Source organism: Tinamus guttatus, unplaced genomic scaffold (assembly GCF_059628265.1).
Source record: "Tinamus guttatus ecotype Peru unplaced genomic scaffold, ASM5962826v1 Tinamus_guttatus_pri_ptg000470l, whole genome shotgun sequence".
Lineage (NCBI taxonomy): Eukaryota > Metazoa > Chordata > Aves > Tinamiformes > Tinamidae > Tinamus > Tinamus guttatus.
In genome coordinates, this window is record NW_028289004.1 from 3,712,501 (window position 1) to 3,739,594 (window position 27,094).

The 27,094-nt window shown below is 53.6% G+C and overlaps 2 protein-coding genes across 2 annotated transcripts in view; one reads left to right on the top strand and one right to left on the bottom strand.

Moving 5' to 3' along the window:
- Nucleotides 1–4,195, top strand: part of POLA1 (DNA polymerase alpha 1, catalytic subunit) — a 193,280-nt gene extending 189,085 nt beyond the window's left edge. The window contains exon 36 of the mRNA XM_088532762.1: nt 3,994–4,195. Within this exon, the coding sequence (XP_088388888.1) occupies nt 3,994–4,169 (176 nt within the window). The 3' untranslated portion in view covers nt 4,170–4,195. The remainder of the gene's footprint in view (nt 1–3,993) is intronic.
- Nucleotides 4,196–10,042: 5,847 nt separating this feature from the next.
- Nucleotides 10,043–16,761, bottom strand: ARX (aristaless related homeobox). Its single transcript, XM_088532715.1, has 5 exons — nt 16,545–16,761; nt 15,200–15,905; nt 13,934–13,979; nt 11,648–11,982; nt 10,043–10,283 (listed from the first exon to the last, which is right to left on the bottom strand). The coding sequence occupies exons 1-5, from the start codon at nt 16,738–16,740 to the stop codon at nt 10,043–10,045; spliced, it is 1,524 nt and encodes a 507-aa protein (XP_088388841.1). The 5' UTR covers nt 16,741–16,761.
- Between the last annotated feature and the right edge of the window lie 10,333 nt (nt 16,762–27,094).

A 27,094-nucleotide genomic window follows, 5' to 3' on the forward strand; every position in this document is an offset into this window, starting at 1 on the left:
AGAAATAAATGAAACGCAGATATTTGGAACAGAGACTGCTGCCTGTGTGTCTAAGCTTGCTGTAATTAAAATACAATAACCAGTAGGCGATGTAAAAATTTCAGCACCTAATTTAGCACGTTCTTTAACTCTTTAAGCAAAAGGCGTCAAGAGACGCGATGAATGATACTCCAAAGCTTTTTTCCCTCTGCTCGCTCCCAGATGAAGCCCACGGTTTGGCAGCGTGCTCGCAGACACCTACGTTGTGCCTCGTGCGCTCCGTGCGGATACCCGCACACAAATACAAAGGAATGCGAATATATTTTCGCTCGGCACTCCGGAGAGCAGCCTATCAGCAGAATAGTCAGGGGGAGAGAGTTTAATAATATGACACAGTTCAGTTGCCCAATTAGTAGAGTAATAACAATTAAAAAAAAAAAAAAAGAAACCGACAAAAAAGAGGACTTTCTGTGAGCCACATCTCAGTGAATCCGAGAACAAAAGTTCCCGCTCATCACTGTCAGGTTATTCTGCGTCATTTTGATAGGAGTAAAGAGAAATTGCAGTAAATGGAAAATACAGAATCAGGTATAGGAAACCTCCAAATATTTCCATCCTTACTTCCACCATCAGTGCAGCAGTATGGGGTAAATGGAATCATTTTAGCTACCTTTTTGAAAACTAAATTTTCAAAAAATATTAAAACATACCCTGAAAGCTTAACAGGACCTTGGATGCGGTGCTGAGTTTGACAGGGCTATCCAAAAGCTGAGCCTGGGTTTTGTGAAAGGAGGAGGCTGGCAGCTGTGGGGGGAGGCAGTTAACTGTGTGTTTAGTGGTGAGATTTGATTCTAAAATATTTAGTAGGGCTGAATAACTTCAGGGAATATAGTACCTGAATTTAATAATATGCCATGTTTTACGATTTTTTTTGAGTTTGTATTTAAAATACAGGTATTTTGGCATGTGTGTGTTTCTTCCGGTGCTGGCTTTGGCATGCTGCGCGTGTGCGTGCGCATACACGGGTGTCTGCACGTGCGGCCGGCAGCAGTGGCTGCTGTGAATGCTTGCTCGCCCCTGGACTTGGGTGTTACTAAAACAACGGTACGGTGGTAGCAGGAATCCCAATATTTCCAGGACGTGGCCGGCTCCCGAAAAGCCATCGCGGGCGGCCGGCGGAGCTGCGTCCGCCCGGCCCGGGGGCGCGTTGCCGACTGAGTTCTCCTGTGGGAAGGCAGCACCCCCGAGTCGGACGGTGTGGTAACGCGGAGCTGCCGCCGGCCCGCGTGACGCGCGGCGGCCGCGGTCGCCGTTCCCTCCGCAGAGCGGTGCCGCTTGTCATTCTTGCTCTGCTGTGTGGCAGCGTAAATAGTCCCCTTTCTAACCAACCTGGTGGGAAAAGTCAATATCCCATCAGCAGCGGAGGTAAACACATCAGGAGCTGTGTCCTCTCTCATCTTCCCCCGCTCCGCGCGGCTGCGGCGCTCGCCAGCCGCTCGCCCCCGGCGCTCGTGTCACTCAGCGGCGCCGCGGCCGCCGCTCCTGCCCCTCCGCAGCCTCCCCGTGTCCCCCCCGTCCCCTGCCCCTCTGTGCGAGCCCACCCTGCCCCTGCGCAGCAGCTCGAGCAGCTGAGCGATGCTCCACGTCCAGGGGCTGTCACGTGCAGTTGGAGTTGGGTTTGGTGGGGAGGGGGGCCGGGAAATCTGCTGGGAGAGCGGCTGGTGGTTGGGCGCAGGCTCGCGCTGTGCTCCTGCACTTTGAGCAGCGCCTTGTGGTTCGCCCGCCCGCGCTCGTGGTTTAACGCGTCCCCCTTTCCCTGCGCGCCAGCTGTTCCCGCGTGTCACCCCGGACCCTCACGGGCGCCAGGGAACTTGCAACTGTTCTAGCCTGGCTTTGAACTGCCAATATGGCACTTGCTGTAACCCGCTGGCGCCAGCAGCGCGGTTTTGCTCGTGTGCAGCGGTGGCAGAGACACCAGCTGAGTGGTTCGCGTGTTTGGAAAGGCAGAAACTAGTTGGTGCGGGATCTGTGGCAAGGAGGGCACGGTGCTTTTATGGACTACAGTTTCCATGGGTTGCTTAATTAAACCCTACATTTAAATATTTTTGTGTGCATTAAATGTGCTTGTGCCGTAGGGACGTCAGCCTGTTAATGAACAGATTCTGGTAATCGAGGTTTTTGTTGTATTGGGGGTGTAGTTTGAGGAATTTTTAATCCCACTAATAAATAAATTCCGTTCCTGTCTCAGTGTCAGAATTTCATATGTTCAGTCACACGTGGATTTACTGCCCAAAGTTGTAATCGTAAATACTTAGAACTGAACGACAGCATCGTTTTTGCCTTCCTCGCTAGGATGCATGAAAGGTGCCCTCCAAAGGGCTTCGAAGCAGCACGTTCAGTTGCTTAAACTGTCATCTTTAATTTTTAAAGATTTTATAGTGCCACATTGAGAGATGGGCGTTCAGTGGACCTTTGTCAATAACATGGAAAATCTAAGCAGGTAATAGTAGTTCCTCAATAAAACATTAAGGTTTCTACTGCACCCAGCATCTAGTCTTCTGAGTTCATCTACAAACACCTGGGGCTCTGCACAAATGTTCATAAATCCTTGGGGAGGAGGAGATCAGAAACCCCAAATTATAGTTGCTATTTCTGTTAGTGTGCTACCCCCAGTTCCTCATATCCTCTCCCCATCTCCTCAAGTCTTCACTTGGCAACTGAAATAAAGATCAGTTTGGTGGGACATCTTCATCTCAGAGGCCACGTCCCTCGCGGAGAGGGGCTCAGGAGCGCAGGGCCCGTCTCCTCCGAAACCTGGCGGTGCTGCTAACGCGGTGGGAGGCAGAGACCACACGTTCTGGGTCTGTGTGGTGCCAGCAGAGCCCTGTGTCGGTGCTGGTGGGGGCTGCCCTGCACAGGGCCCACGCGGCCGGAGGGCTCACGTGTTCCTGTGCTGGGCCCTGGTCGCTTCGCCTGGAGCTGCCCCAGCCCCTGGGCACAGGGCATACATCCTTCCTGCATGCCCCGTAATCCGGAGCATCCAATGCAGCAGATTTCAAGGAGTAACCGCTGGTGCAGGCTTTCGGGTAGGGAGTGGTGTTTCTAGAACGTGAGGTTGGCCTGAAAAGAGGAGCACTGTTGGATGAGACCTGCCTCAGGGCAGCGCTGGCAGACGTACCAGTAAGTGTGTCCTGCGCTCTAGGCATTTCTTCACAGACACGTTGATCAAGCATGCAGGAATGTCTGTCTTCATTCGTCTGTTAGGGGAGTCTGATGTCTGCTGGCTGGGGTGACCTGAGTATCTTCTCTCCGTTTTGGGACAGGGTAGCATGGAGTTTCCCCTGTGCGGCTGCCTGGGCCTGCTCTCCCTTTCCTTTGGCATCCCTTAGCTTCCCGTGCCCGTCCTGCATCCAAGGCAGCGCCACATCGGTGGGGAGGCTGGCCCGAGCGGCAGCGGCACCACTGTTAGCAGCAGGGATCGGAGAGTCAAATCACAGTTTCCTTGAAATGTGAATCTGAAATTTGCTGTAGGCAGAACTTCTCGCTATTTCAAAACCCCTAGAGACGATCCATGGTCTCTGCCTACTTGATACTAAATAAAAGAACCTGCTTTAATAAGTGAGGTCCTCTCCAAAATCCATCCTCTCATTGGTTGTTCTCTCTGTCGTGGCTAGCGAACCGTGCTGCGCTCCACGCCGACGACGTTACGGGCGCGCGGCGTCCCTGCGAGCTGGTGCTCCAGCTCCGGCGGGGCGGCCGGGGCCGCGGGGGCTGCCGTCAGCCTCGGTGCCCCTCACGGCTTTGGTATCAGCCCAACCCAGAGCTGCCGCGGCGCTGGCGAAGGTGGGAGTGGGAGTGGGAGGCTGGGGAGCTCTCCATAAAAGTTGTCTTCCAGTGGGAACTGCAGCAGTCACCTTGTTTGAAAATACCGCAATTCCTGACAACAGCCAGTGCAGCAGTAATTACTTTCCATGGTTTTTTAATTCTGTTTTTTCTTTTCCTTCATGCTTTCAGAGCACATGAAGAAGAAGACCCAGAGAAGGGAAATATCTGAAGCCTACAGGAGGCTGAAGAGCACGGCAGACAAGTGGCTGTCCATGAGCAGCTACTCCGAGGTGAACCTCAGCAAGCTCTTCGAGACCATCAGTGTGGCAAGATCTCTGGGAGAATCCAGTGGCGAAAGACAGTGATTCGTGGAAGACAGAAGGGGAAGAGAGGCTAGTTTGTTGTTCAGGAACAGTAATCTTTTAGGCAGGACCCTATTTCAGTATGAACAATGCTGTTTTAATAATCTTGTTTCTTTGGTGGTGGAAAAGCAGAAGATAAAAACACAATATATGGTTCATTCACATGGACATGAAATACATTTTTTTTAATCTTCCTTCTTTTCTCCGTTGAAAAGTCAAGGTTATTAAAATACTGAGTAGCTGATTTTTGCAATGTATTTTGTTGTGTATTTAGACCTATGAGGGAAAAGGGGGTGGGGGAATTGCTGCTTTAATTGGATAATTCCCAGTGAGAGTTGCTGGAATGTAAGTGATCCTAGACTTTGCTCCAGGGTATTTAGTAGAGGTGCTCTCAGGAAGAGAGGTTAGTAGAGGTCTCAGTAGGAGCACTAATGTTTTGCCTTTTCACAGTTTATCTTCTTCCTCATCATAAACATACCAATTACAAACAATGCTAAACCTAAATGCCTTTAAATGCCCTGGTAACCTCTGGTGGAGGTAGGGATGCCTTACTTTCAAGTTTATTAAAGACAAAGAACCTAAAGAAGTAACCTGGAGTTACCAAAAACAGGGAACCACCTTCTCATTAAGAGTCTTTCAGCATCTTTAAGCATAATCATTTGCCACACCGGAGACTGCATATGTGTATGGACATACATGTGTGCGGATACAAAATGTGGTTAGTACCTACACGGGTTATAAATGTACTTGAGGGGGGAAAGGAGAATCATTGTTGCCGTTCTGCAATAATTGCTGTATTGGGGGTTTTAAAGGTTTTATAAATAAATTGTATTTTCCATTTACGTTTAATAAAGTTACAAACAGATGTGACAAGAAATGATCGTATATATGGTTACAGCTTGTGTACCAGAATGAAAGCATAGTACTCATTACATTTTCAGTTAAGTTTGCAATGTGATATATTGATGTAAGGTTATAAAAAATGTTCTTTTTAATCTTTAACAGTATAAAATGTAAATTTTTCTTAACACTTGAAGGAAAAAATAAAGTTTTCTAGTAAAATAGAATTTGATCTGATCGTCTCTGTTGAAAATAGCACGTGCAAGGTTGTGTTTCTCCAAACTTTGCCTGGTTTTACCAAGGAAGAGCTCGTGCCTGTGCTTCGGGCACATGGGGGCCTGCTCAGTAACAAAAGCAGCGAGTTGACTGTGGCTTCAAAATAATAATGATTTAAAAAAAAAAACTAAAAAATACAAAGACAAACACTAATGCGTTTCGGTACCAGAGGCACATGTGTATCTGCCTGTGTGTTTTACGACATTCATTTGTCCCTAAGCGGTAGCTGCCTAGCGCCTCGGAAAATGCCGTGTATCCATCCAGGTATGTCTGCTGGAATACGCCAAAGCCCACTTTGCTTCTGACTGACTGGGTCTGAATGTTGGTTTTTATTCACATTGAGTAAGAGAACCTGCAACTGAGGGAGAACCTGCGCCTGGCAGTGACGTGTTGGGTCCTGGTGCCGTCGCAGCCCGTGAGCTCCCAGCTGTCCCCAAGGTGCTCGCTTGGGTTGTGGACATTGGGCTCCTTCACTGGTGAGAAGGCGCTGCTGCCCCACGGACGCAACTCTTGGAACGACAGGTGAACCGGGTTCCTGTAATTTCACACCCTTCTGTTTTCTTCTTTAATTCATCGTGTCCAACCCAGTTATGGTTATGAAGGTGTTGCTGATATTTAACTGGGTAGAACGCCTTAGACAAGCGAGAAAAGATGAAGCGTGACCTTCTCCCTCAAACGTTAGGTATACAAATAAAACAGATGCATGTGGCATAACCTGACCCCGTGGCACTTGTATGTATCTGTGTAATTACGGCTGAAGAGCCCGTTAATTTGCAAGTTCAGGGATGTTTAGTGCAAGCAGGAGCGCAGTGCGATGCCGGCGCAGGGAGGGCGCGCGGGCCCTGTCCAGGACAGGAGAGCGGAGCCAAATCCGGCGCCCGCCTCGTCCCCGCTCCGGCCAGCCCCGCCGCCTTCGCTCCGTGTTGCAGAAATTCCGCTTTTTTCACTCTGAAATTCTGCTTTTTACCCCCAATCCGAGCGGTTTTGGATTCAGAAGAGTGGTCAGAGCCGAGTTGAACTCTTGGCAAGGAGTGAACGGGATTTTTCCCCTCCCAGCCCCCTCTCTCTCTCGGTGACTAATCAGCTCTGGGCACTTTGCCTCGTCTTGGCCCCGCAGAAAGGCTGGGAAATGCGAAATCATCCTTATAGAATTTAATATTCAATAGAGCCCGTTAATTTGGTGCTGTAAATACTTCGGGGAAGATGGAAGTCCAGAGGTCTCTCTTTTGAACCCGATCTCCGCTGAATTTCCGCCACTTTCTTCCTCCCGCCTTGGCTCTAGCTCCCCTCCCCACCCCCAGCCCCGTTAAAATTAAGATTTGGTTTTGTTTGTATTTATTTGCAGCTCGGAAGAGGAGTGTTGATACAGTGAGACGGTAGCCAGGTTTCCCCGATGACATATGGTGCATTAAAACCGATTCCAAACGGCAAACACATTTGCGGCTGTGCCAAAATGCTCTTTTCACTGTAAACCCCACTTTCCTAATTCCAAACGGGAGCACATCTTCCCTTTTTTCCCCTCCTCCCCCCCTTTTTTTCGTGATTTTCTGTCTTCCGCCGAGCACCTTAAATATTCCCTAATTGAATAGTTCTCCGGCACTCTCCTTATAGCAGTTTAATAGATTAACTCATCTGTGCCAGCTTCGAATTTCAGATTAAAATTCCTTCATCCCGAAGGCAGCATTATCAGGTTGTTGGAGGCTGTTTTCAAACCTTGGTTTTGAATAGCAGCGGCTCTGCATTAATTTAACCACTAAGCTAATAAGTAGGTTTCGTTTTGTTATGCTAAGCTTTATTGCTTTTCTTTTGATCAGAATGGTGTTGTTGAGCAAAGCAGCAGACAAGGCATTCTTTGATGAGGGAATTAGTGCTCTATTCTCCCTCTATTATTCATAGCACAGTGGAATATGTAAGTACCTGAGGGTGTCAAAGGAGAGCAGGCTCTATTGCAAAGTGTTCGCCTTGTTTCTCTCAATAGCTGACTATGAGATGATAAACCGCTTAATACACTGCACTAATTGGATGAGAGCAGAAAGAGATGGGAATTAAGGCGAGGCGAAAGGAGAAAGTGCTACGAGCCCTCATTCACTCCCGCAGCACTTTAGCAGCGCCAAAGGAGGCACAAGCTTTCTATAAGCAGACTAGGGGTTTTGTGCGGAGATAAAATGAACCTGTTAGTGGATTCAAGTAATACACTAATTATTGCACAGTATAAATACCACTACTGGTTTTATAACACGGAGGTAAACTTCTTTTGAGAAGGTTATAGGATTGCTTGGCAGCAGTATAGATCCTAATAAGGGACCAGAGTAATAACCCCCTGGATTAACAAAATTGCTGCTTGCAGAAGTATGATTCTGGCTTTTACGAAGATTTCAGCAGAATGAATAAAAATGACTGAATGACATTTCTTAATGCGTAATGGCTTGATAATGATTCCCTTTTCTTTAAGGAAAAAAAAAAAGTATATTTCAGACTGTACCGTTAATAACGTCCAGGGAACAGGCGGGATTTTTTTTTTTTTTTTTTTTTTTTTGTGCCTGTGGTGGTTTTTAGGGCTCTAAAAAATGCGGTGTGCGGAGAGGGGGCAGTGAGGGGATTTAAAGCAGTGCCGGGGGGAAAGCCGCGGGAAGCGCCGGGATAACGGGACGGCCGGGATAACGGGACGGCCGGACGGGGCGGACGGGCCGGGGCCCTGGTCGCGCCACGGGGCAGCGGAGGGGGCGGCATTTGGCCGGGGGGGAGACGGGGGGCGCGGAGGGGCCCGATGCGGGGCCGGGCCGCTCCCGCGCGGGTGAAATCGCCCTCCCCAAACGCGCCCCGGCCCGAGCAGCCCCGGCGGCGCCTCCGCGCAGCCCCACGGCCCGGCCCGGCCCGGCCCGGCACAGCCCGGCCCGGCCCGGCACAGCCCGGCACAGCCCGGCCCGGCACAGCCCGGGGGCCGCTGGGGAAGGGGCTGGGGAAGGGGGGGCTCGTGGCGCCGGCGGGGGCGATTCCACGCGGTCCCGCCCCACGGAAGGGCCGCACGCGAAAACACCCTCGAGATAATGAAAATATTTTAAAATGAAAACAAAACAAAACAAAAGGCGACAACAACAAAAAGAAGGAACATAAACTAGTTAATCCCCGGGGAAAACGGGGGTCCCGGCACGGCCAGGGGAGCTCCGCTTTCAAACCAGCCGCGGAGACACTCTCAGGAGACAAACGCGGGATGCGGGGAGCTGCCCCCCGCCCCCACCACCACCACACGCACACCCGCTTTTATTTTTTTTTTCTCTCTTTTTTTTTGTGTGTGTCTCTATGTCTGTGTGTGTTTTGCAGCGCTTCCCCGCGCGCTGGTTCGGCAGCCCCGCGGCGAGGGGCTGCCGCCGCCCCGGGGGTCCCCCCGGCAAACGGGGCAAACGGGGCCACCCGCAGCCCGCGACCCCCCCCCGAGCGCCCGTCCCCGTCCCCTCGAGCCCGCGGCCCCGGCGGCTCCCGTAGCCGCTGCGCGGCCCCCGCCGGCTCTTGGCCTTGGGGGTTGTTTCCTTCGGATCATTTCTCAACCCACCCCCTCACCCCGCTCCTTTTTTTTTTTTTTTTTTTTCCTTTTTGTTAAACATATATTTTGTTTATTTTCTGAATGAACGTGGCACTTCTCCACCGGATAGCAGGAAAAGTGTTAACAATAACGACATTACACGGAAAAAAGTACGGTACCATCGCCTCTTGAGGGTTTCAGAAACCTCTACAGTTAATAAGTTAAATAAAGGGTTTGTACATAAATATTTGTCTAGGAGCCCTAGGATATCTACAACACAGTAAGAATCTACAGAATGACAAACTTTTACAACACTACACTGAGTGCAATTGTTTTATAACATTTCAAATATACAAAGCTCTGTTCTTTTTTTTTATAACAATGGTATGTACAGAATCAATAATCACAGTTTAGTGACTTAAACAGTCCATATTCTAGCAGTGTATTTCCCTTTGGTTTGATATAAAAACCTTGGTTGGTGTAGTGATAAAGAATATAACAAGAAAAAGATATACCCTTTCCTTTAAGTGCACTGGTTCTCTTACAGCATCGAATTTACTGTCACTCTGCACTGGCAGCATCCTTGGTTATAATATGCAGCTCGCTGCATTAACATGTGAAATAGTTCCAGTGCTCCGAATAGACTAACTTAACATCCTGCGATGTTATTTTTAAGAAGGTGTGGGTAGCTTTCCCCCCTCGTTTGCTTTTCTTTTCTTTCTTTTTTTTTTAATTAGTTTTTTTTTTTCTTGCCAAATGAACAGAAGAAAAATATTTAATGTACGTAACGCTAATACATAATAAATTTTATTCAGGCTTTTTTTTTTCCTTTTTTTTTTCTCTTAATACTCTGGAGAGGGAGTTAACAACGTCGTATATCTAAACAAATGCACCACCCAAGGAATTCCTTATTCGGGAGCTTGCGAGGGCCGCTTCCCTCATGTGACGGCTGCTGCGAGAGGCGCTCGCCGTCTTCCAGCCAAGCTCCTGCCTCGAGAACCTACCCCCAGTCTTACTTAGCCGCTGGTCCTTTTCTTTGCTTTTTTTTTTTTTCTCTCTGTTTTATTTGGTCTTGATTCGTGCTATATATCTGAGGTGACCTCCGCTTATTCGCTTATTTATTAATTTCTTTTTCCCCCTTGCCCCCTGCTTTTTTATAATAATAAAAAATAATAATTTTTAATTAAAAAAAAAGGAAAGAAAAGCAAAGCCCAGCGAAGCCGGAGCGGCCCCCCCGCCCTTAGCACACCTCCTTGCCCGCGCTGCCGCCGGGGATGATGTTGAGCTGCGTGAGCTGCGCCGCGTGCTCCTTGGCCTTGAGGCGCAGCGCGGCGATGCTCGAGGCGCGCCGGTCCGCGGCGGCGCTCGCCGGCTCCGCCAGCGCGGCCGGGCCCGCGGCGCCCTCGGCGGCGGGCGGGGGCTGCCGCAGCAGGGCCGCCGCGCTGGCCGCGCTGCCCAGCGGCGCCACGCTGGAGAAGAGCCTGCGGGGAGGAAGGCGACACGCCGCGGTCACGGGCGGCACGGGGACACGCGCGGGGACACGCGCGGCGCGGGGCAATGCGCGGCGCGGGGGGCCCGGCCGCTGCCCCTGCCCCTGCCCCTGCCCGGACCCTCTGCCCGTTCTCATCCCTGCCTCCGTCTTCATCCCTGACCTTATTCTTAACCCTATCCTCATCCCTAGCCCCGTCCCTATCCCTATCCTGAACCTTATCCCCATCTTTACCTTTATCCCCATCCTTATCACTATCTTTATCCCTAACCGTATCTTTACCCCCTACCCCCATCCTTATCCCTATCCCCATCCTTATCCCTAATCTTATCTTTACCCCCTACCCCAATCCTTATCCTATCCCTAATCCTATCCTTATTTCTATCCCCATCCTTACCCTCACCCCTGTCCTTACCCCTAGCCCCATCCTTACCCCTATCCCGATTCTTGTCTCTGCCGCTACCCTTGTCCCTGTGCCTACCCCTATGCCGCTATCCCTGTCCTTACCCTCCCATTTCTTCTTGTCCCTACTTCTGCCCCCGTTTCTGCCCCATCCTTATCCCTATCGCTATCCCTATACCCCTGCCCTTATTCCTACACTCATTCTTGTCCCTACCCCTATCACTACCCCTATACCCCGTCCTCCTCCCCACAGCGAATCTTGTCCCTTCCTCTATCCCTATGCTGCGCCCCTATCCCTGTGCCCCTATCCTGACCCCCACACCCATCCTTGCCCCCATCCCCATTTCCTTCCTTCGCTGAGATAGGAGGTCGCCACCCAGCCGGCTATGGACGCGACGCTCACCCGTCCATAGCCGGGGGGCTCCCCTCGCGGCTCCCCCCGCGGCCCGTGGGAGGCGGCTCCTCTTTCTAAGCTCCTGAGTTTCCCGCGTGGGAGCGGCCCCGACCTCACCTCGCCAGAGAAGCTCCCCCCACGAAGGGCAAAGCAGGGGCCACGCTCCACGCGGGGAGCCCCCAGCGTGGGATTCCCCCCCACACACGCACACGCGTCTCAGCCCTGCTCTAACCCCGAGAGGCGGCTGCGGCTCCGCGCGGACCCCGCTGCCCTCAACCCCCGGCCCGCGCCCACGGGGGACCGCCGGACTCGCGGGGCAGGGCGGGGGGAGCCGCCCAATCAGACGCCGCGCGCGGGAGCACGTGCCCCACGCGCGGCGCCCTTTGGGCGCCCGGAGCTCCGAGCCGGGCACGAGCCACGCGAGACGGGGCGCGCGCGGCCGCTCCGCGACGGGGGCGCGAGCCGAGGGCCGCGAGGGCCCTCGCGGCCCTCGGCTCGCGCCCCCGTCGCGGAGCCGCCGCGCGCCCCACGCGCGCCCGCTCCGCGCGTGGCGGCGCTACCTGCCGAAGGCGGGGCCGATGAAGGCGGGGTGCCGGAACACGGCCGCCCCCAGGAAGGTGCCGAGGCCGAGCGGGGCGGCGGGCGGCAGCGGCGCCGAGGCGGGCGGCGGCGGCAGGCCCGGGAAGGCGGCGGCCGCGGCGGCGGCGGCGGCGGCGGCTGCGCTCCACGCGGAGTCTAGAGCTGGGTGGTGAGGAGGGAAAGGACTAGCATCAAGGTATGGACTGAGGGGGTGAGGTGCTGACAGGGGACCAGGGAAAGGCAAACCTGGGGGGTGTGTCTGAGCCCCAGCCTTTTCCCGCTTCCGCCACTTAGCCCTACGGTTCTGGAACCATACCTGCAAGCCAAGAGAGACACGCGTTTTAGTGAGGCTGCCCCGCGCCGGCGCCGCGCAACGCCGCCGAGCCGCCCCGCGGCGCCGCGCAACGCCGGGAAACGCCGCGCAACGCCGGGCGACGCCGCGCAACGCCGGGCGACGCCGCGCAACGCCGGGTCGCGGCCCGGCCCCGGGAGCGACCTGGCCCCGCGGCCGCCCCCACGGGGACCTGCCCGCGCCCGGGCGCTCCTGGCGATAAATGCGCTGGAGAGGGGGCGGATTTTGCTGCTTCGTTTCGATTTCTATTTCTTTCCCCGCTTTTCCTTCTCCTGGGGGTATTTTGCGGAAAAGCGATCGCTGCGCTTGCCCATTCTAACATTTAATTCCACACAGAACGAAATGATGTGCACATAATATATATATGTATGTATTTCAGACGTACACACGGGGACCTGCGTGGTATTTTTCGTTGAAGCGCATATTTGCAAACGGTAACGTTCGGGGAACGTTCACTTTTTGCTTTGCTCCCTCCTTCAGATTATGGAAAAATAAAAATAAAAATCGTGACTTCGCTAACATCTCGTACGAATAAATAATTTCCGAAGCAACAAAAGCAGCAGTGGATGCAGGCTGAAGGCTCTCCGTTTAGGCTTTATTTTATGGAAGTTAGTTAGGAAGCCACGGATTCAAAATCCCTTCTCTCTTCTTCCTCTCCGCCCCTCCTCCACCCCCCCCCCCAAAAAAAAAAACCCAAAAAACAAACAAGCGAACAACACCAAAAAAAAAAAAAAAAAACCACAACCTATGAACCCAAGATGGGCTTAAAACGGGAGAAAGTTAGAGGAAGAATACCGCGCTTGAAAGGAAAAGAAAATATTCGCTTAATAACTCAGCACTCGGCATCACACCACCTAAGGAGAGAGCCTTTAGAGAAGACACACACATTTGTCGATTTTACGGAGCGATGTGGCCTGACTTTTCCCTTCTCGGCTCCGCTCCTTTCCGTAATATCCGCGGGAAATCCCTTCTCTCCGGGAGCCACTAAGGGCAGCAGCGCTGCGAGTCTCCCGGCACAGCTTTATCTATGTTTTACATATATATCTCTATATGCACACGCCTGTGTTTGCGTGGAGGCATCACTAGCTTCTCAGATAAGTCTTTCCCAATGGGATCTTCTCCCCCAGCTAACACTCAATTAGCAGCTGCCCCGCTATTGAGTCGATAAGTCTGAGTACACCCGAAGGTAAACGAAGGGGCTCTCATAATTCATATTCCCTTAATTACATCTTCTCCCGTGAATAGAGCCGGGAGAAAAGAGGTGTCTTTCTTTTTTAAAAAGTTATTTAACTTTCCCACGACTCGTTCCCCTGAGCTGAAAATACTGATTTGCTGTCACATCTCTGTTTGACAATGGAGAAATGTGTCAACAGAAAGGAGGGGACAAATCTCATCATTAGCCCCTCTAATGCAAGAAGCTGTTGTGTATTAAATGAGCCATATGGAATTTATTATGCTTTATCAGCGCCTGATTTTAACTGTAAAGTGATTTGCTCAGCTCCAAACTCGGAGACATCTGTTTTCTGTTGGCAATCAGGGCATCCCAATGTTTATCGTCTCTCTGGTTATGAGCCTTGGGTTGGGAAATGCACTCTGGTATGGGGCGGCAAACACCTTTAATAGCATTGCACTCACTCACTATTAGATCAATGCAGGCTTATTGCTATCAAAAATGGGAAATCAAATAGCATTAGCCAGCCCCTTGTGCGGGCGGGGAGGAAATCAAACAACATTTCGCCTTCAAATGGCCCTGTTTGTTCTAGCACTAAGTGGCCTTTTATGAAGCCCGATTGGAGATTTGATCGCGGCCAAACACGCGGCTCGCGGCCGAGCGGGGCTCTGTGCCCCGCGCCTCCCGCCCCGTCCCATCCCCGTCGCGTCGGGCCTGCGGGGCCCCCCGGGGGCCGCCACTCACCTGCACTCGGGCCTCGGTCAGGTCGAGCCTCATGGCCAGCTCCTCCCTGGGGAGACACAGGCCCCGTGAGCGCCGCCGCCGCCCGGCCCGGCGCTTCGGCCGCCCCCGCCCCGCTCCGCCGAGACCCGGTGCTGCTGCCCCCGGCCTGGCCCTCGCCTCCCGCCGGGCTGGGGCGAGCGGAGCGCGGGATCGAAATCGCGTGTTGCCCCCGCAAAAAGCGAAGAACGAAACCCACAGAGCTCCTTTCCCCGCGGCTCCCGCTAAAAGCAAAACGACCCCGAGCCCCGCGGGCTCCGGCAGCGGAGCCAGAGGCTGCCGCGGGTTTTAGCCGCCACAGCTAGAGCAAGTCGGAAAGCACCGAGATGTTACAAAACTGCTCATCGCCTGCTCACCTAAAACAGCAGCGCTCCCGTCTCAGCCGCCTCCCCCGAGCTGCGCCCCACAGGGCGACCCGGTGCGACCGGGACCCCCACGCAGCCTCGCCCGCCCGACGGGGACGAAAAAAACACGGAGAAAACGCAAAAGCACCGGACAACTACCCTCCTCCTCGCTATATATGTGAATATACATATATCTCTTTATATATAATATAGATATATGAATCTATATATACATAAGCTGCGACCAGGGCGCGGGCGGTGGAACAGCCCGAGGTGACATCGGGCATGGGGAGGTGACATCGCGCCGAAGGGCAGAAAATAAACCGCCGCCTCAGAAAAACCTCTCAGAAATAATAATAATTCCTAATAATAATAATAATAGTAGTAGTAGTAATAAGTAGAGGTCTCCTGAGCAGGGAGGCGCAGAGCCAGGGAATCGATTCCCGCTCAGGGCCGCAGCTCTGCCCGGCGGCCCGGGTGGCTCAGCCGCTTTTCCCTGCGCCGAGGAGCCCCCTCGCCTGTCCCGGGGTTAAAATAAACGGGCAGGAGGCCCCGGCGGCGCGAGCGCGGGACAGGACGTGCCCGCGGCGCCCCGCGGGCTCCGGCAGCGAGGGGCCCGACGGGCCAGGCCGCTATTTTTGGGCCGCGGAGCTTTGATGTTCCCCCCCCGCGCCGCCACCTCCTCCGCCTCGCGGGGCTTCCCCGGCCGGGCGGAGCGAACCCGATCCGGGGGCCGGGCGGGTAAAAATAGCGGCGGGCCCGGCCCGCGCCCGCGCTGCGCCCCGTCCCGAAGCAGCCCCGGGGGAGTCTCCCCCGAAGGGGCGGTTCTGAGGCGAGAGCGGCCGCAGGGCTCGGCGCGCGGCCCCCGGGGGCGCCCCGCGGGTACCTGGTGAAGACGTCGGGGTAGTGCGTTTTCTGGAAGGCCCTCTCCAGCTCCTCCAGCTGGTAGCTGGTGAACGTGGTGCGGTAGCGGCGCTGCTTCCTCTTGAGCAGCCCCTCCTCGGAGTCGCTGCCGGCCGAGAGGCACACGCTCTCCTCGCCGTCCTTGCCCTCGCCGTCCTCGGCGTGCAGCAGCAGCTCCTCCTTGGGCGACAGCTCGCCGCCCTCGGCGCCGCCGGCCGCGGCGGGGCCCCGTCGGGGCTCCTGCAGGAGTCCGCCGCCCTCCTCGCCCAGCAGCTCCTCCTCCTCGTCCTCCTCCAGCTCCTCGTCCTCCTCATCCTCCTCCTCCTCCAGCATCTCCTCGTCCTCTTCGTCCTCCTCGTCGGCGGCGGCGGGCGGCGCGGCGGGGCCCGGCCGCTCCTCGACGTGCGCCGCGGCGGCTCCCGGCTCGTCGCGGACGGGCGGCGCGAAGGGCGCGTTTTCGCGGTAGCTCTTGCTGCGGCTGATGTTCACCTGGGGCGCCTGGCTGATCTTGAGCGTGTCCCAGGCGGCGCCGACGGCCGCGGCGCCCCCGTCCGGCCGCCCGTCGGGGCGGTCGCCCCGCGCCGGGCCCGGCGGCAGCAGCCGCCCCCCGCCCGGCCCGTAGAGGCGGCGCAGCTTGGGCGGCAGGTGCAGCTCGGCCGCCTCGAAGGGGGGGCTGCCCTTGGGGGAGCCTGCGCCGCGGACGGGGCGCCCAGCGGGGACGGACGGGACGGGGGGAAGAGAGAGACACACAGAGAGAGACACAGAGACACGGTCAGCGGGACGAGCGCTAAATCCGCCGCCCCGGGCGCGCGTCCCTCCTGCCCAGGTAACGCCCGCGGCTCCGGAGACGCCGCCTCGACGGCGCGGCGGCCCCGGCACCCCCGGCCCCGCGGCGGGATGCTGCTCCCTGCCCCGTTACTCGTTTGATTCGTATTCCTTAAATCTCTCTCCAACTTTTCTTTCTTTTTCTTTCTTTTTTTTTTCTCTCCTCTCTTTTTCGGGTAGGGGAGACGCGGCCCGTGGGGACTCCCCGGCCGAGCCGCAGCCACCGCGGTGGGGCCAGAGCTCCCAAGTTTTGCCCGAGGGGGCAGCGAGGCTGGGGACGGGCGAGACCCGCGGGCGGGCAGCTGAGCTGGGGTCCCGTCGCGGGCGAGCGAGGCGCGTCCCGCAGCCACCGCGAGCGTGTCCCGCGGCTCCTGTTTTTAATTTCTAAGGGAGCAACAAGCCAAGAGCAGCCCCCCGCGACGGCGCCCGCCTCGCGGCCAGCGCTGCCCGGCCCCGCGGAAGCAGCGCGGGGCTCTCGCCCTGCGGCGCCCAGGGGCTCTCACCTTGCGCGGCCGCGTCGTCGGCGGGGCGGGCGGGCAGGGGCGGCAGGGCGGGCGCGGCGCCCAGCAGCCGCACCTTGCAGGGGCTGCGGCGGCCCAGGATACTGTCGATGCAGTAGGACGAGAGCAGCGTGGGCGACTTGCTCTTGCAGTCGGGGCGCTCGGCGCAGCCCTCGGGCTCCGGGTAGGGGCCGCTCATGGCGGGCGCGGCCGCGCGGGACGCCCGTCACGGGGGGACTGGCGCGGCCGCCGCGCCGCTCTTGAGTCCCCCGCGCGCCACGTGCTGCCGCGCGCGCCCTCATTGGCTGCCCGCGGGGGCCGGGCCGCCGCGGCGCAGCGGCGCGCAGCAAAGCCCGGCGCGGATCCGCGCGGAGCGGGGCCCCCTCCCCGCACGCACCCCGGGGGGGTGCGGGGGTGGGGGATGTACGCGGGGCGGGGGGATCCGCGCCTGGTTTTGCCCCGCGCCGCGCAGACGTGCGCGGGGCGGGACGGGGCTGCGCGCCGCGAGGAGCGCCCGGCAGCCGCGGCCCTGCGCGCGCTGCTCTGCCCCGCGGCCGCGCGCAGGCCCTGCCGCGGCTCTGCCTCGGTTTTTAAAATTTTATTTTATTTTATTTTATTTTATTTTATTTTATTTTATTTTATTTTATTTTATTTTATTTTATTTTATTTTATTTTATTTTATTTTATTTTATTCCATTTTATTCCATTTTATTCCATTTTATTCCATGTATTTTTTTCATTTTATTGCAATTATTTCTTTTCTTTTTCTTGTCACTTCTCTATTTTATTTTTGTTCCCCCTTCCCTCTCCTCCCAGCGCTCCCGCGCAAGTTAGGGTTCCCCCGCTCAGACGGGGGGGACCCGCCTGCCCCTTCCCGAGGGGTTCCCCGTTACAGCGCGCGCTCCGCTCCGCGCCCGCCCCGGCTGCGAGCGCATTACGCGCCCGGCAGCGGCCCTCGCCGTCCGCGCTGCTCTCCCGTCCCCGCCGTGTCCCGCGGCGGTGCCCACGGCCGCCCCGACGTGCGCGCTCGCCCCGGGCGGCGGCCGGGGGGCGCCGCCCGCTCCCGAGCTCCGCACTGCGCAGCGCCCGCCTCCTCGGGGCGATCAGAGCGGGAATTCATTAGCTAACAAAATAAAATAAATAAAAAGTGAGAGAGAAGGAAAGAGAAACGCCAGGAAATCGGAGACCCGGGAGGAAGCAGCACACGGAGGAACCGTCGCCTCCGGCGCTCGCCCCGGCCGGGGTGCCGGGGTGCTGCGGGCGCGGAGCAGAGCGCGGAGCAGAGCGCGGAGCAGAGCGCGGAGCAGAGCGCGGCCCGGGCGCGGAGCAGAGCGCGGAGCAGAGCGCGGAGCAGAGCGCGGCCCGGGCGCGGAGCAGAGCGCGGAGCAGAGCGCGGAGCAGAGCGCGGCCCGGGCGCGGAGCAGAGCGCGGAGCAGAGCGCGGCCCGGGCTCGGGGCGGCCTCGCAGCGCGGGCAGCGCTGGGCAGTGCGCGCAGGGAGCCGCTGTCGCCGGCCTCGCCGCGGGCAGCGCGGCTCGCACGGAGCCTCCCACTCCCCCTCACTTCCAAAACGTGGTTTAAATCCGCCCTTCGCCTCCCCTGCCTTCTCCTTTGCCCTCCGCGCAGCCCCGGGCCCGGCCGGGAGGGGACCCGCAGCCCCAGACGCGCCCCGACGGGGCCCCCGGCAGCCGCCTCCTGTCCTTGCCCCGGGCAGGCGGCTCGTCCCGGGCAGGGATGTGCCGCGGGGGGGGGGGATCGCCGCTGCCGAGTCGCTTGTTGTCTTATTTATTTTTTTAAACAAACTTTCATTCATTTGTGGTTTCTCCCTTTCTCTCTTTTCACTCCCTCTCTTCCCCCCGCAACCTGCTAATTTAACACTGGAGCGCGTTATTGCAGTGTTAGGGGGAGAGAAAGAGAGAGAGAAAACAACAATACTGCAATGATCCAAATGATACAGTGAAATTATAGCAATTATAGTTCTGCTCGGAGAAGAAAACCTTGCTGAGCTCAGCCAAACAAACTGATGCCTTGTAAGGATAACAAGCTTGGGAACTGATAGCCAATGCTGAGAAAGGCAGGAGGGCACAAACCGAAATATTTGCTTTTTTTTTTTTTTTTTTCCCTCGCCTTTCTCGCCTTTCTCTCCCTCCAGCCAGCGCAGATCAGCACCGGCCGCTCTTGCGGCCGCAGCTCTGTCCAGCCGCCTCCGCGCCCGCGGGTACCGCCGCGGCTTCCGCTCCGCGCTGCCGAGCTCCGCGCCCCGACAGGCCCCGGCGCTGGGGCTGCCGCCGAGCCGCCCCCGGGGCCGCCGGACCGGACCGGACCGGGCCGAGCCGGGACGCAGAGGCCCCGCACGGCGCCCGCGCCCGGATGGCGCTGCCGAGCGGCGCTCGCAGCCCCCTCGGGGCCGCCCCGCCGGGTCGCTGCTGCCGGGGGCACCGCGGAGGGGGCCGGGGGGCCGCGCACCGCCCCAGCCCCCGCCCCAGCCCCTTCCCGCGGGACCAGGCAAGGAAGGGAAGGGGGAGGGACCCCCCGCCCCCGACGGGGCCCCCGCCCGCGCCGGCGCCTTGTGCCACCCGGCGGCGGGGGCGGGGGAGCAGAAGGGAGCCCCCCTCTTCGTTTTGGGGGAAAAGCGTGGCGCAAAGGCCCGAGCCCACCGAGCTCCTTCGGCCGCTGCCCCAAGGCTGGCCCGTCCGGAGAACTGGGGGGGATTTGTTGTGGCTTTTTTGGGGAAGGAGGGTGTTTTTTGCTTTTTTTTTTTTTTTTTTTTTTTTTTTTTACTTTTATTTCCTCATCCTCAGTCTTTCTAGCTATGGCAAGCCCGTCCTCTGAAAAACCTCCTCCACCAAAAGCAAAAGAAAACAAAAAGCAAACAAACAAACGAACAACCCCCCCGCCCCCTCGCGGGGATGGTTGCGGAGCGGCAGGCAGCTCTCACGGCGGGAGCGGGGGGCCAACCTTAGCGGGGGGCTGCCGGGTTGAGGCCGTTTGGGAAGGCGCCGTGGCCGCTCACGGCTCCGCCGGGGCTGGGGACACCGTGGGGGGCGGAGAGCGGCGGGGACACCGGGGTCCTCAGCGCCTTGGGAAGCGCCACCGCCTCAGTCACCGCGTTGGGAAACGCCGCCGTTTCGGTCACCGTTTTGAGAAACGCCGCCTCAAGTCGCCGAGCGGCTTCTTCGCTCCGTTTCCCCAGGGCTACGAGGACCCGCCGGGTGACCCGGGGCTTCTTTGGGCTCCTCTTATTCATCCGCCTATTTATTGGGTTGTTTTTTATTCTTTTCTCCCGCAGTGGAGAACAAAACGAGAACAACGACTGCGGAGCAGCCCCGCCGCGCCTCGCTCCGCGCTGTGCGTGCGGCGGAGCCGGGGCTCGGGCGGGAGCTGCGGGCGCCCAGTGCGCGCCCGCCGCCCGCGCAAAGTGCGCGCCCCGCCGGCCCCTCGGCCGGCCCCGGCCCGCCGGGCTGCGCGCGGGCTCCCGGCGCCGTGTGAATATACATATACAGCATGTATGTGTGTGCAGTATATGTATATATTTATTTACGTGCTTGTTTACTTGCCAGGGGGAATGATCCGGGCCAGGGCAGGGAGGCGCCTGGTGCCGCAGCACGGGACGGCGCTGGTGGGTGAGAGCCACTACGGAGGAGAGCAGAGGGCCGGGGGGATCGCAGTGCCCATCGTCTTCACCACTGCGAAAGGTCTGGGAGAGCCGGCAGCCCTGTGTGTGCGTACGTGTAGCACAGGGCTCTGCCAAGCTGTTGGTGGCCTGAACACGTCTCTGGGTTCAGAGGCTTAACTACCTTTTCCCTTTAGACAGGGAAATTATTATTGTCTTATTATAGAGCATTAATGGAAAGGTTCAATAAGCTACACTCAGCAGCTATCACTGGGGAGCTGCCCCAAAACTGCTCTGCAGGACACTGGTGGATTGGTCTGCTCTGCATCCACACCCGAGAGAAGAGCTTGTTCTGTAGCTACCGCTTCCCCTTGGGCATCTAGCAGACGTTTTCACTATCTTCTGGCCTGTGCATGTGCAGGAGTTGGTGTGAGGGGTTGAGGGCTCCCGTGAGGGCCGCATGGGCTGCTGGTCAGCGCAGGTTGCAGAGGCAGGAGCTGCCCCACAGCCCCGGGCAGCAGTGGGGCCGTCACTGCCACAGGCTGGGCAGCCATGTCCTCCCTTCGCCCTTATCAGGATAAATCTGGCTGGAACACGACAGCCTGCACTGCCACTGCTCTTCCACCTGAGAAGTAGCCCAGCTCTTGCTGCTCGCTTTGGCTGTGTTGTAGCTCAGGTAGCAATTTCCGTATTAACTTACGTCTGGACAAAGGCCTGTCGTCGGCAACGGTGGTGACTCTGAAACTGTTATTCACTTACTTAATATTCAGCCCGTGCCGATGTGGGGGCAGAGTCTGGGCCTCATTCCATATATTTAATTCAAGAAAAATGTTTTCTAAATCCTTCCATATTCAATCATCATTTATTTTTAATTGCTTGGTAGTTTATTTTTCTGTTAGAGTGGTTTTCATTTCTCATGGAGGGACTGGTTTAGGAGGATGTACCTCACCTTCATTCCTCTTTTCTGCCATTTCCCCAGTTCTGGTAACTGAGGACTGCTCCTCTGGCCGCAGTGCTCCCTCCTCACCTTTGAGCAGGCCCAGCCAGCGCACTTCCATGCTGGCGCCTCGAGGACGTCCAGCCATGGGGGAGAACTCACTTGGGTGTCTCCTGCTTGGGTCACGCACCTCTTGCTCCTGCCTTTCTGCCTCTATCACTCCATCTGCTTGAGCTCCTCCATCCTTGGCTTCATGAGATCCCCATGGGCTTGGCGTCTCTTGGCATCTCTTGCGTGATGCTCATGTTGGCATTGCTTGCCAGCAATGTCAACCTGTCACCTGGGCTCCTCCAGGCCAGCTGGAGGCTCTGCCTGGGCTTTCAGCTTTACCTTTTTTGCCCTGTTTTGCTCTTCCTGTGTATGTCCTCATCTGGCATTTTGGTGAGGACAAAACGGATGCCCTAGCTCTGCATGGCTTCAAGTCCAAACCAATGCTTCAAGCCTGGAAGACATCTTTTTGACACCATGTGCAAATTGTTGGTGAACAGAAGGGTAGCTGGATGGGATCCTCTGTGCCGTGTTTACCTGGAGGTGGGGCTAGCAATGCCATGGCCGTTCCTCTGACCCTCAAGATCTACAGATAAGATCTCTAATAACTGCTCCGCTGTAATCCTTAGAAACTCAGTGAAATTATTTATTCAATAAAGAGTAGTGGTCTAATGAAATGTTGATCATAAGCTTATTTATTAAACATGATACGTTCTGTGTTCTTTTTTATTTTTTTATATATGCTGAATAAAACGGAGCAAAAAATTTGTAACAAATAATTTATTTTTCAAATATATTATCCTCTTTTGCTTGCATAGCAATGAATACCTTTTTATTATCATTATTATTTTTTGCCTACCCTGATTCAGCGGCTCCTTTAAATGAAGGACTACCGGAATGGCTTGGCTGCAGGTGGTTTCCGTTGTTCAGCTGTAGCTGGTCAAATAAACCACACGGCATTGATGGCGCTGCCGCCTGTTGCGCCAGCAACACTCTGGTTGTGCAAATAGGTGCCTGTGTGAGTGTGCATGTGCGGGGGTGAGCCCAGCATCTGGAGTTTCCTTGGCTAACACATTTACAACTATGGAAATGGGTTTTCCACAAGCATTTGTATCCCTCTGAGATGCGATCACTCAACTCACCACAGAGGGGGAATGAGCAAAGCTGAAGCAAATCCATTAAAAATTCAAATGAGCATTCAATGAGCAAAGGACATTTTTTTCACCCTGTTTGACTAGCTCCGGCGTGACCTTCATGTGGTGCTATTTTCTATTTCAGTAAACGCAGTCTTACAGGGACAGAGTGGAAACTAAAAATGATTCTGAGAAGGGCACGAGCTGGAGATGCAGGAGCTGGGATGGCATTTCCATGCCCAGGCGATGCTGCTGCTGCTGAAATCAGCATTGCTTTGGCCAGAAGTGTGGCTGGAGTGAAAGAGGGTAAGGAGGAGATGTCAAACTGCAAATGAAGCTCTGTCAGATCATTCCCTCAACCAGTCTGGCCCTAGAATGGTATTTACTACCATTTCTTACTTCCATGGAACTTTTTGCCTCTGGCTGTCACTTGGGGAACACCATGGTTTCATAAAGAATTTGAAAGAATACATATTTAGGAAAGATCTGAACTTGACATAGGACATGTGCTGAGGATCACTGGTACACGGGGGAAAATTCTTGACTGGCACTATATTAAAAGGCCATATGTCAGCGCTTTCATTGCCTTTTTTTGACATTAGCACCTTTATCTGGAGCATCCTTTGGGAAAAGTATGGCTGCATGTAGGCCAGACAAAAGACCTGCCCTGATATCACATCTGACATCTTTTTCCTTCAGAGCTCTCTGTTAAATTCTCCATGTCTCCTTAATATAGGATTCGGTCTGTTTGTAAATCTGTGGTGCTCTGTAGGAAGAGGGATGTTCTATAAAGATAAATCGTGTTGTATAAAGCTGAGATCGGACAAGTGTAACTGCTGAGGGAGCCAAAGTAGAGATCCCCTAGAGCACACTAGGATCTATATGGATGATCCATAAATAAGACAATTTGCAACAGCAAAGTATGCAAAGTGAATACATGATGGGAGTTTCTTCAAGGATACCCAAATCATCAAATAATCCAATAAATCAGAGTTTCAAAGCAGACTGAAATAGGAAGGCGCAAAATGAGGAATATCCAATGTTCTGAAATAATGAGGAATGCAGATGTATTCTTAAAACCTTATATGCTAAAAAGCTAGTTATGCTCCTGAAGAACATGATAGCTAGGAACTGTGGGTATGTATGAAATTACAGACAAGTGTGAGTGGGCTGGTGTGGAGCAGAGCACTTCCTTCCAAATTCAAAGGATTTTTCTTAACTGAAAAAAATCAATTTGACTGTAAATTAGCTCAGCAATTCCAGTAGCTGCAATTTATTGGACTGTTGATTTGAAATTTTGCCTTAAAAAGAAGAATATATGTGTTAAGAATTCCCCATATGTAATTCTTAGAAATATCTATAGACAGATATTTCCAGTCATACGTATGGAATGTGAAATCTTGAAATCATAGGATATAGGTTATCGTTAGAAATCAATGCACCTTCTGGTCTTTAAGATTTTTATCAAACCTTGAAAAGAACTAGGCCCTTACAGAGCTAAGGTACTATTGGCACTCCTGAGAACTAAAAATAATGTTGTGGAATGACAGAAATCTAACTTCAAGCAAAAGATTTGAATTTAATTAAACTATTGTCCCAGACTTGTAACCCTTACTCATAATCTTTCATTCCTCAAGTTGGTGGGGTTTTCTCATGAGTGAAGGCTCATTTGTACAATGTTCTCATTCTCTGTTGCAACACAGGCAATCACAGCTCAAACAGGCAAGGATTGAGCCTGAGCTTCCAGGAGAGCCAAGGTCCACATCTGGAACATCTGCCTTTTTCAGCCAGCAGAGAGCGGGCTGCAATGCCTCCTGCCTATAGTGCCCAGGAGGATGTCATCTTCCTTCTCTTTGAAAATGAAGTGGGTAGGATGGCTTGGCTTCGTTTTCCTTTAAAATGATGACCAAAGTTCCCCAAGGGTCCTTGGTCTTCCTAAAATTGATTACAGCTTCTGGTGTTTGAAATATGTGGTACACACAAGACTTGTCTGTGGATCTGTCGCTTGATAAGCAAGTGCAACTGGTTCCTTGGATGCAAACTGCCTGTTGAGAATGATGGGACAATTGTTTACACATATTCTAATTTCTTATCCCCTAAAATTGGCCCAAATAAAGTTTTCTACCTGGGCGGGGTTGCACAAATTCAGCATGTAAATTGATCTTTAAAATTGGAGGTGGATTCTGACCTGAAGTATGAAAGCCAAAAATCAAAATACCTGTAATATGAAACACCCTTTTATTTCTGCAGTATATACAAGGAAGATGGGATGGGAATAAGGGAATCGAGTTAGGCTGAATGCATTTCCTTGGCTGAATATGACCAATTTTTGCAAAGGCAAACAAAAGGAATTAGCATCCACAGCTATCAGAATCAGGCACATCTCACTTAATTGCCATAGAGCGCAACAAAGTAGAATACAAATGCAGGGTTGGGAAAGTAGTAACATTTTTGTCATTTGCATCCAGGCAGTTGCAGTCTGGATCCCAAGGTGAGGTGGTTGCGTCACGCATAAGGATCATCACCCAGAGAAGTGAGGTCAACTCACAATTGGAACAGGGCTGTGGTTTGATAAGAAAAAGGAAGCCAGACTTGTATGTACATGCTGAGAGAGAGATAAAAAAACTAGTTCAGTGTAAGATTTGGGACTAACCAATACAAAAATACGTGAAACTCAGAATGCTTCAGGAACCGGGATACCTTTAGGAATGCCTAAACGATGTAGGATGCCAAATGTTGTTTCCAATAGTGTTTGAGGTCCTGCCAGTAGGACTTAGCAGCTGGGTCACTTTGAGCACAGTGTGGCCATTGCTAGGTCTTCCAGGCACGTGTATCCTGGAAGCCATTCCCAGCAGGAGCGCCTCGTCGGGAGGGCACAGCGTGGCGCGGTGGCACCCGCCGCACGCATCCCCGTCACGGCTGCCGGGCCGCTCGGAGCAGGTGCCAAAGGGGCATTCAGCTTAAGCTGCACGTTCACTGGCTTTCTTATAAGCCCCTCATGAGCATCATTTACTTCAGTTAGCAGATCTACTAATGATTTTTTTTTTCCTCCCCGTTGCTCGCACTTTAATTGCAGGGTATACGCGATACCCTTAGGAACAGTTATTGCCACCTGCATTATTATTTACACTGTGAAAGCAAAGCTTATGGCAATATATTTATTAGCACCGTGCCCTGGAATCGCATGCGTTAACAGCTTGATTCTGTGACTGTAAACATGTTTTCTGATATATTCAAGCTTGTCCATTTTTTTTTTTAGCGTCACATTAGGAAATCAGGAACATGAGCAGGTTATAGTTCTCACAAAGATATATTCTTAAAAAAGAATCACATAATGAAATGCTTTATCCAGCTAAAAGTGCATGCCTTACATAATATCTTTGGCAAAGAAAGAGTTAAACAAAACATTTATGCAGTAAAAACTTTGCTCCTTAGCATTAAAATGCACTTTATTCACACTGCAGATTTCTCTTCTAGCCATGGCTATTGTTTGTCACTAACAGCTAGCTTTTGTGAAGTTAATAAATGTGCATAATAAGGACATAAAGGTATGGAGAAGTAATACTGTAATCCTTTTGTTTGGATAATCAGTCTAATGTATGCAAATTAAACCTTATTAGTACTAGGGTTTTGTGTCTGCTTATCAAAATGTGCCATTTTCATGAAAATTGGAAGTCCATTATATAAAGTTATTATTAACAATCATTTAGGAATTATATACGGTATGCAAATTAAAGTTGATTACAACTAATTAAGGGCTTTCTTTGTTATTTGACCTTGTCTGCTTTTTATGTAAATATGTTTCTTTTGGTCTGGCATATTTTTAGACTCAGAAAAGTATATTAAGACAAGTTACATTATGTATTTTTAATATATTTTTGTATTGCACAAAAAGCCCCTCACTATTGTTTAAGGGGCGGATTTCACGCAGGAGCGCCGCGCAGGATGATACGTCGACGCTCGAGCCTCGCGGCGGCAGGACAGCGCGGCAGGATGGACCCGCAGCGCAACCGCCGTAACCGGCAACAGCCACAACCCGAAGGGCCTCCGGTGGTTTGGTGAGAAATGATCCAAAACGAAATCCAGTACGAGATATAAACAACCTTCATGCCAGAGTAGCCTTTGTTCCACTATTTATTGAGCTGGAGAAGCCTGAGTTTACAGAGCCCAGACGCAGCTAAGTAATAAACGATTGGTCCCTACCTGCAAGGTGCATTGCAGAACTTAATCACTTGCTCTTATCTGAGGAACCACTGATCTCAGGATAAAAGCCAAAAAACCAAAGAGCTCAGCGAGCCCAGGAACAACAGCCTCTGGCAAGATCTGTGTAGCTGTCAGGAACCAGGAAGGTAGGTATTAAGTGAAATGAAAAAAAATCTCCGGAAGAAAACTTGGGTGAGTTGAATAATATTTTTATTAAAAACAGCAGCAGCATGTAATGCACTGCTGATGTGTTGGATACACAGAGAAGAAACCTGCCATGTAAGTGTGCCATCGGTGTGAGGACGAGGGTTGGCATGTTTGGCCGTGTATCAGAAATGGACAGGTAATCAACACCTTAATGCTCGCCTGCATCTTCCACCTGGGGTGAAGGAGGCAAGAGCAAGGATGACTGGGCAAGGTAGAGAGATATGAGATACATCAGCAATGTATATGAAGCTTGTCTCTCTATATTTTTTGAGTCTTAAAACTTGGTATCTGAGAGAAAAATTAAAGCATAAATAGTGGAATCTGGTGAGATTTCCACAGCTTGCTTGACCCATCTATCTGCCTCAAAAGCTATGAATAGGAGGACACTAACACACACACAAACACAATCTCAGT

What these genes read in the sequence shown, in the direction of transcription:
- ARX (XM_088532715.1), bottom strand. Translation starts at nt 16,740, where the DNA reads ATGAGCGGCCCCTACCCGGAGCCCGAGGGCTGCGCCGAGCGCCCCGAC. An exon ending in CGACGACGCGGCCGCGCAAG is followed by an intron (nt 15,906 to 16,544) that starts GTGAGAGCCCCT and finishes TCCGCGGCGCAG; the next exon opens with GCTCCCCCAAGGGCAGCCCC. An exon ending in ATCGGCCCCGCCTTCGGCAG is followed by an intron (nt 10,284 to 11,647) that starts GTAGCGCCGCCA and finishes TCCTCCCCGCAG; the next exon opens with GCTCTTCTCCAGCGTGGCGC.